The 9,394-nt window shown below is 55.3% G+C and overlaps 1 protein-coding gene across 3 annotated transcripts in view; it reads right to left on the reverse strand.

Moving 5' to 3' along the window:
• Pcdh7 (protocadherin 7) overlaps nt 1-5,462 on the reverse strand; it is a 450,933-nt gene extending 445,471 nt beyond the window's left edge. For all 3 annotated transcript variants that reach the window (XM_004656106.3, XM_004656105.3, XM_004656107.2), the window contains exons 1-2: nt 3,606-5,462; nt 1,081-3,563 (exon numbers count right to left, since the gene is read on the reverse strand). In XM_004656106.3, the coding sequence (XP_004656163.1) occupies nt 1,081-3,563; nt 3,606-4,296 (3,174 nt within the window). In that variant the 5' untranslated portion in view covers nt 4,297-5,462. The remainder of the gene's footprint in view (nt 1-1,080; nt 3,564-3,605) is intronic.
• Between the last annotated feature and the right edge of the window lie 3,932 nt (nt 5,463-9,394).

Consider the following 9,394-nt stretch of genomic DNA (forward strand, 5'->3'; position numbering starts at 1 on the left):
TCAATTCTCAGATTCCACATTCTACATGCAAATCATATTTGATAGAAATTCCACCAGGTTATAGTATTTAACAAGTCACACATGTAGTTCTCAAGGTCAGTCTGGCAATAAGAACCATGTTGCACCATTAGCAATGTTTGAGGCCGCACTTAGGCAGTTTCCAAAAGGATGCATTTATTGTGTGTCAACCTATTGTTTGTCAAACACATGTATACTTCTGCATAATATACTTCACATAAGCAAAACTAAAAAAAGGTCTAATATATTCACAACTTCCCATCAACACAGTCATACACATATATTACTATTTCCACATTACACCAGGTAACATCTGTTATATGATACACAAAACCTTTGTATTATTGGTTTATTACAAAGCATACCAAAACAGACTTGCAATAGTGTACCAATCATATTTTCACTGTTTCCTTAAATAACAAATGGCCTATGCAATTACAAACTTTCAATTTGAACATCCAAGTGCTGGTTGCCTATCATCCTAGGAGCCACCTGCCTAATGGCTATGACAACAGGTATCTATTATGACAGATATGAAGTATTCAGGTATTCCTTACCAGTAAATAGTTTTAAACAAGCATCTTTGTCAATTCAGCCAGGCTTTTTACTGCTTTTGCATGTATCAGCCTCTGCTTATTCCTAAAATCCTGAGGATGTTTTAACAACTAAAACTTTTACAGTGTCTATACATAGACACTAATAGTAACTCTCCAAGTTTTTTTCTACACTTAGAATCATCCAAATAATAGAGACATATTTGGTTGTGTGCAGAAAACAAAGGTGAATTAGGACATCCTGTTCAAAGAGGAGTGCTAAGCACTGCTGTGAATATGTCCTCTAGTAGTCTAGTGAAGTTAAGGCCTCCCTTGTAAAATACAGTGACACACCTCTCATGAAAGGTCTCTGGTCCATGAATGGCACCTGAAATTAACATTAAAACTCCTGCAATTAAATCTTAAACTAGAATGTTTATAAAGCAAAGACTCAACCTTCCAGAGGAGGTTCTATCAGAGTGGTTAGCCCTCTCCGGAATATTTTACAAGAATCTGGTAGGTATCTTACCTGTTTGCTGTACTTGCTGTTGGTTTGACAGCTGTACTCAGAGCAGTGATCTGATCCGATTGATATGTTGTCCCCTGCTCCCACAAATGTGTTAGCTGGTGGTAGATCTTGTACAGCCTGATGTTTTTTTCCTGCAGTGGGTGACTGTGGGTGAAGCTGGACAGTAGGCAATGGGGAACTGGATTTGTAATGCCTAGCCAGGTCGGGACTGCCAGGCCCACCATTAACAGATCTGTACCGCCCCATGCTTGGGCTGTCTGACAGCTTCTCATTAACACTATCATACCTCTGTCCATTTGGTTTCGAGGCTTCCACAGTGACAATACTGCTGTAGAGAGGCTGCTTAGATTTTTTGTTTTTCTTGTCCTTTTTAGGTTTTTTGGATTTGTCATGTTGTTGGGGTGTGAAAAAGTCTTCGTGGTCTTTTTTGCCAGCTTCATAACCGTTTTTGTTTTTGGACCTGCAGTACCTAGCCATCACCACAATTAAAATGATTAGAATCACTGTCATAATGCCAGCAACCACCCCAATGACTATACTGAGTCTCTGCTTGCTAATTTCATAGCTTGGGTCCCCAGCTATATCCTGGGTGAGTGGGGTGTGCAAGCTTCTGACTATCTGAGAGTCAATCACAGTTGCATTTGAGACACTTTCATTGACAAACACATGCACCAGAGTCGTGGTGGACTGGGAGGGCTGCCCACTGTCATTCACTTGCACCACCAACCTGTGCAAGCCATAGTGTTTCTGGGTGAGTTTTCCCACTAGGGAAACCACACCACTGGTGGAATCAATCTCAAACAGCTTGAAGGGGTTCCCTCCCACAATGCTGTAGTTCAGGTCTGCATTGATGCCATCGTCACTGTCAGTTGCCAGCACTGTAGCTACTACTGTCCTGACATTACTTGACGGTGGCAGTAACGTGTAGGAGATGTTTCTGGGAAGGGTCACTGTGGGGGCATTGTCATTTTCATCCATCACAAAAAGAGACACTGTGGCTGTGGCCGAGCGGGGAGGGTCTCCCCCATCCACAGCCTTAACTCTGAAAGTGTAAGTAGTCTGATGTTCCCTATCAAAAGACATCGTGGAGTAAATGGTCCCTGTGTCATTTTCAATAGAAAAAATGTTACTGCTCTCCTCTATGTAGAGGCTCATCTCTGCATTCCTTCCTTTGTCAGCATCCATCACAGTGACCATCCCCACTGGGCTGTTGGGTTGCAGATTTTCTTTCACGTAAAAGGTAAAGACGTCCTGCATAAACTTAGGGTCATTGTCGTTCTTATCGGCCACCTGCACAATCACCGTGGTGCTACCCTGCAGCACTGGGATGCCTTTGTCTTTGGCGTTAACTTTAAATTCATACCTGTCAGTCTGCTCGCGGTCCAACACCGTATTGACCAGGATGTCCCCAGAATCAGGATCAATGGCAAAGACCCCCATCACCGCTGAGTCTAGCGAGTAGGAGATCTCTGCGTTCTTCCCGCTGTCTGCATCGGTCGCCAGCACGGTGGCCACCCTCTCGCCAGGGATGTTGTTCTCTGGGAAGTAAACCTCCACCACCGACTGGCCAAAGACTGGCGGGTTGTCGTTGGTGTCTCCCACTTTAACCACCAAGGAGTTGTTGCTGGAGAGGCTGGGGCTGCCCGAGTCCACCGCCACTATGACCACGTTGAACTCCCGGGTGCTCTCATAGTCCAAAGGGGCAGACGTGTGCAGGAAGTACTTTTTCTTATTCTGGTCGCCCTCTGTGTCGCTGGCCGGCTTAAGCTGGAAGGGCACATCGCCTACTACGGTACAGGTGACTACCCCGTTCTCCCCCTGGTCTCGATCCGACACCTGCACCAGGGCGATGGGGGTGTCCACCAGTACGTCCTCGGCCACACTGGCCACCCCGTCCTTCAATGGGATGCGTCCAATCTTTCGGATTTCAATGGAGGGCACGTTATCGTTCTCATCTTTGATGCTGAGGACCACGGTGGCCTTGTCCGTCTTGGGGGGCTGGCCGCGGTCACGGGCCATGACTGTGAACCGTAGTTGGTTCACTTCCTCGCGGTCAATACGGTGCAAGACGCTGAGCCATCCGGACGTTTCGTCGAGGCGCAGTAGGCGCCTCACGGACTCGGTGGCCGCCCCGAACACGTACTCAATCTGCCCATTGACCCCTACGTCCGAGTCGGTGGCGCGCAACTGCAGGATGGGGGTTCCCGGCGCGCTGTTCTCAGCCAGGTCGGCCTCGTACACGCTCTTCTCGAAGCGGGGGCTGTTGTCGTTCACGTCGGTGATGAGCACCCGCAAGATGGCCTGCGAGGAGCGAGGAGGGTCGCCCCCGTCGCGCACCCGCAGGGTCAGCTCGTAGGAGTCCCGCTGCTCGCGGTCCAGCGCCCCCTTCACGATCAGCTGCGGCTGCTTCTCGCCGTCCGGGGTGTCGGCGACTTGCAGCTCGAAGACGCTGCTGCGGCCACCGGGGGTGGTCCCCCCACCTCCTCCTCCTCCTCCTGCCCCACCGCTACCAGCCGCACCGGTACCCTCGGGCGCATCCAGCCGCCTCTTGGAGCCTCCGGGGCCGCCGCCGCCAGCGCCGTTCCCGCCGCCCCCGGGGTAGGGGGCGCTGTCCGCCGGCCCCGAGCGCCGTCCTTCGCCGCCGCCGCCGCCGCCCCCGGGCTCCTGGAGCAGCTCGTAGCGCTCGATGCCGTTGCGGCCAAAGTCGCGATCCGTGGCCGTGGGGAGCAGGTAGAGCGTGCCCACGGGCCGGTTCTCCTCCACCGTGAGCGTGAGCACGGGCGACGGGAAGGTGGGCGTGTTGTCGTTGATGTCCAGCACGATGACCCGACCCTCAAACAGATCCACCCAGCTCTGCGAGGGCCCGATCACCGACACCTCGAAGTCCAGGAAGCACTCGTTCTCGTCGAAGATCATCTGACACTGGGGCAGCTTCTCGCGGTCGATGCGCCGCTCGCTGGTGCTCAGCTCTCCCGTGAGGTTGTCGATCTTCAGATACTCGGAGCCGGACTCCAGGCTGAAAGTCACCTCTCCCGAGCCCGTCACGATGCCCAGGTCCGAGGCCACATTGCCGATCCGCACGTCGGCGGGGCCCTCCTCGGCCAGCCGGTACCGGAGCAGCTGCTTGGAGGCGGCCAGGCTGAGGCAGAGCGGCAGCAGGAGGCAGCAGCCCAAGCCCCGGCCGCGCGCCCATCCCGTCGTCCGCATCCTCAGCATCTTCTCTTGCTGCTGCTGCTACTGCTCCTTCTAACCACAGCCCCCTCGGCGCTGTCCCTCCTCGGGGGCTGGCCGCCGGCCCTCCCCTCGGTCCTCTCTCCTCTCCGGGAAAGGAAGGAAAGGCAGGGAGGGAGGGGGCAAGAGCAGCGCGGAGAGTCGGCCGATGGGAGGGAGGAGGGAGGCAAGGAGGCAGCTAGAGATAGATGATGAATCTTTTTATTTTCCTTCTCCTGCTTCTTCCGAAAGTTATTGTTTCATAATTCATGCAATGGGTGCTAATCGCCCGCTAGCCGGCCACCGTTTAGTCGCAGTACTCACAGTTCACGGGACATTGCGCGCCGCGGGCTCGGCGCCCCCACCCCACGCCCCTCAAAGTCATCCCCGCAGCGGGGAAGAGGATCCCGGGCTCGGGTCCCCGCGCGCTGGAAACCGCTCCGGCAGGCAGGCGGGCGGCGGAGCCGGGAAGCAGCGTGGAGCGAACCTGCAACCTCCACCGCCTGCCAGACCCGCTACTCGAGTTGAGTCCAATTTACGTTCCAGCCACTCACTCTAGACTCTCCGCCTCGGTGCCGGCTCCGGCTGCTCCGACTGACGTGGAGTGGCTTCCTGCACGATGCTCCGGGGCTAGCAACAAGCCAGTTTCAACTCTGAGTCCCCTTAGCAAGCGGGGATTCAGTCCAGAGAGGACGAAGAGAGAATGAAACACCCACGGCAGGTCACTCCGTGCCCGACGCAATGAAGAAGACTCCTCGCGTCACAACGTGGTCCGTGTCCCGGTGCCCCCAGCGCGCCAAAGAGCAGCGCGAGCCATCTTCAGAGACGCCCGGAGTCCGTCGCTTCTCACCCCAGAGAGCTCGGCTTCCTGGCTTTTGTTTTTTTTGTTTTTTTGTTTGTTGTTTTTTTTTTTCTTAACAACTCTGCGCAAGGTCATTAGTCACGAAGACGCCGCCTGAAACCGCAGCAGCCAGCCATTCGCCCGCGGGGGCGAGGGCCGAACCATGCGCAGCGCGCGGTGCACAAGTTTGGATTCGCAGCCGCAGAGTCCGTGCCTTCCCTCACCTGCATTCGGCCCGCAAGTCGGAGCCGGGGGATCTGCAGCGCTGTGCGCGATTCTGGGAGGAGATTGCAGCCTCTCACTCTCTCTCTCTCTCTCCGCTCGCTCTCTCGATCCCTCCCCTCTCCTCCCTCCCTCTTTCTCTCCCCCTCCCCCTCTCCTCTCTCCTCCCTCTTCTCCTTTCCCCTTTCCCCCCTCTCTCACTCCCTCTCCAGAACGGTCTCTGCTCCTTCCAGTCTCTAGGCAGGGAACTCGAGCTGAACTTGATCCCTTTGCAGTTCAAAGGTGAGCCAGGCAGGCTCCGCGCACCCGCGACTCGGGCCGGGTGAAAGCGCACGGCCGGGCACCCCCAGCGGCAATTAACAAAGATGCCCAATTCTGTCCGGATTGCCACGGAAAAGCCAAAGGCATTGGGGCGGGGGTGGAGGGGGAGGTGGAGCTAGCGAGAGCTGCCAAGTATCTTTGAAAAAAAAAAAAAAATCCAGTTTGCCAAAGGGAGAAAAAGTGCCAGTCGGCTGTTGTCTCGGAAGTGCCCTGGCGCGGCGGGTGAATTCCGCAGTTGTCTCGTCCCCCTTCGTGTCGGGGAGAGTCTGGTGCGGGCGCTCCCGGGCTGTCTGGATTCAGAGACAGTGAACCGCCAGTGGGAAGCTCCGGATTGCGCTACCCGCCAGCCGGAAAGCCGCAAGTTTGCCCGAAGTGGCGGAGGCTGCTGGGAGCATTCGGGCTCAGACTTGTCCCCGACGATGCAGCGGCGGCGGCGGCGGCGGGATTAGCCGAACCGCCGAAACTACACGCGCGCAGACCAGGGGAGGAGGGACTGGCGAGGGAGGCGGGGGGAGCACCGAACAGCCCCGGCGCTCCGAGATCCCTGGCTTCAGCTCCTGGTACCGTTTAGATAGTGCCCAGTCTCGAGCCCCTTTAAGCCAAAACCCAGTCCCCTCGGGACTGCAGCCACCGTTTAACGGGGAAGGGGCTTGATGCTTCCCCTCCCCCGGGGTTATACATTTCCTGGTCTGACAAAATCCAGGTGCGTGCGTGAACCCCGAAGAAGGTGTTAGGATACCGCTCTGCTTGGCCTCCCCCTGCGCAGACCATGTTCGCCCCCACCCCCGAAGGGTCTCCGCTTCCCACTGTGGCATGGAGGTTAGGGCACGGTCACTGGCAGGCTGGAGACAATGGTGCGTCCAGAAAGCCTGGCTGGTGTTCTGCAAAACCTTGACGGACTGCAATAGTGAAGACTGAGATCAAACTCCGGGGACAGCGGGAGAGGCATCCTTTTTTGGGAGTACAGGACTTGGGAGGACGCCGGTCTTTGTTTAAATGCTTGGAATTCCAGTGGTCCTGCTGGTATTGGGGATAGATCGTGAGTGCACGCGCCTTGGGAATAAAACACATGTTTGGAAACCTAGGTATTAATTTTCTGAGCAGAAACCTACGGCCTCTAGTAACTGGCAAAGTGTAGCGTCACCTATCTGGATACAAGGGAAATAAACTTAATGGCAACTTTGTGTACCAAGTATGCTTAGCGTCTTCTCTCCTCACTTTGTGCCTCCTGCTTCCCAGTTGTTCCCCTACGTGAGGTTTCCAGAGCTGTTAGCCAGGACCTTCGAAGGCGCCGATCTCCCGTTGCTTTCACAACGGAAGCTACGAAGAAGGTTGGAGAGGTTTGGGAGATTTCTGGTCAGTGATCTATCTCCCAGGATGAAAAGGATGCTGCTTGGGGTTTGGTTAGTCCTTAGCTTTACTGCCCAAGCTATAGGAATGTAAGTCTCCCCTTAAAGAATTTAAAGCGTATATGTGTGTGGGGAGGGGTGGAAATGGTTACATCAGTAACGCGCCTTGCGAGACCGGGGTAAGGACTTGGAATGATTTAAACGAGACACATAGCAATAAATTCCAGCAGCAGATGTAGCGCCGGCTTGTTTGCGCTGGCGCAGCGTGCCGGACTGGGTTGGGGCAGCGGCGGAGGGTGGAATCGTGTGTAGTATGTACAAGGGAGCCGGCTACTATTTTCCTGTCGAATAAAGCGGCATTTTTCCGGGAGGGGTGGCTCCTCCTCCGAGGATAGGGCGGCCTTCCCCGCAAGCCTCCCGCCGCTGCTCTCGGCTGGGTATCTGCAGCATCAGCGAGAAAAGCCCGACGCGCAGGCTCAGTGCGCACAGCCGCAGTCAGGAGGCGGGGGGGGGGGGGGGGGGGTGTCGCTGGCGCCGCAGCGGCTCGGCGGCCGGCGAAGTGGCCGTACCTCCGTGTTCTCCTTTGCATCTAGCAGAATCGGGGCTTATCTGAATGCCGGCCAGGGGGAAGTCATGTCCACTCCCAGGCTTTGAGCCGTGCATTCCGATGCGCGGCGGTAATGTGGTGCAGGGTGCTCGCCTAGTTTCCCCCCCCCACCACCACCACCACCCCAGCCTCCTTACTAAGATTTTGCAAACTTCAGCCAGTGGCGTGGGCAGAGAGACCTACTCCCTCTTCCCTTCGCAGACCCGAAACTTGGATGCCACCCTCGGCGTTTTCCTTCACTTTCTTGCTGCGGGGGCGGGGGCGCACTCTGGGCCGGGGGCGAAGGGGGTTGCGGATGGTGGGCGGCTGCACCCTTTTTCCCGGATGACGGGGGAGGGGTGCGGCGCGTCCTTCACAGTGGAGTGGCTTCCCCTGCGAGCCGGAGGTAGTCTCCAGCGCGGATCTCCCTCCCCACTCTTCCCTACCAACTCCGCCGCGGAGCCAAGCCAGCGTGGGAAAGGGGTCCGACGTGTGCTGCATGGAGAAGAGCGCGGGCCGGCCGCGGGGCCTGGAAGTCCTCTGGCTGCGCTCCCTCCCCCAGCAGCGGTCGCCGGCTCCGACCTTTCCGCTCGAGCAGCCAAGAAGTGGCAGCGCCTTTAGCGGGTGGCGGGGTTCGTGGGGAGGGGAGCGCTTCGGGGCGGGGGCTGTGCGCACCGGCGAGCCCTCCCCACGCCCCGGCGGGGCCCCGGAGCTCCCCATCCTCTTCCGCCCCCTGTCTGGGTGCTGACACTCGCTCCAGCCTCCTGCCGGCACGCAGAGTGAATGGGAGGCGATCTGCAGTCTCCCCACCCCCCCACCCGCCCCATTTCCGCAGTCCGGGAGCCAGTGTCACAAGTGCTCAGCAATTTCATTAAATGGAACCCAGGGACTTAATCCTCCCCCACCCCTTCCCAGTACCAGACCTCACCGTGGGGGAATCAGATATCCGGCTCCGCTCCCACCCGCCAGGCCCCTCCCGGCTCCCCTCCTCAGACCCCAGGCTGCGTTTATCTTCTCAACCTGAGAGCTTGCAAAGGGTCGGGAGGAAATGGGATCGAAAAGTGTAACCGGCTGCAAGAAATTAAAGCTGCTCCTGCCTCCTCTGCTGCCGCCGCCGCTGCCGCTTGTCCGGCGGCCAAAACTGATCAGAAAGAGCAATATTCTGAAGCCCGCATTGATCAGTGACAGGGACTCATCACAGGTAGAAATGTTTGGAGCAATATGGAAATGTTTGCAATTTCTTCCCCCACCCCCTACTTTGATGTCCTTTTGAAAATAAATGCCCCTTGAAAAGTAAGATGTGAAAATAAAATTAATTGACTCAACTCTTGATGAAGCTCTACCAATGATTTCTGTCACACATCTTCCCCTAAGCGTATGACACTTAGTATTTTTTTTCTTTTAAAATTTTTACTTATAATCTCTTTTGCTTAAAACTGCTTTGCATTTAAGAAATATACATGACTAGGGAAAAAAGCCTTCAAGGTCCAAGTTGTAGCTTTTGCCTTAAGAAGTAACAGCTGAAGTTTATGGGTAAGCGTATAAAGAAGTAGGTGCCGGCAGTAGGATCTCAGGGGGGCTTTCATTTATAATAGACGCTCTGTTATTCACAATAATACGAGGAAAAGGTTAAATACAGTAAACATGATAGCCAATTCTGGAAAGAAATAGAAAATGGTCGAGGGAAAAGCCGAGTGTGACTCAAGTACTCCACCAAGGGACAAAGAGAGGAAATGACAACCGTTCTCCCATGTACTGACCTTTCAGTCTTAAGAGAAAAAAAAA

Source organism: Jaculus jaculus, chromosome 11 (genome assembly GCF_020740685.1).
Source record: "Jaculus jaculus isolate mJacJac1 chromosome 11, mJacJac1.mat.Y.cur, whole genome shotgun sequence".
Lineage (NCBI taxonomy): Eukaryota > Metazoa > Chordata > Mammalia > Rodentia > Dipodidae > Jaculus > Jaculus jaculus.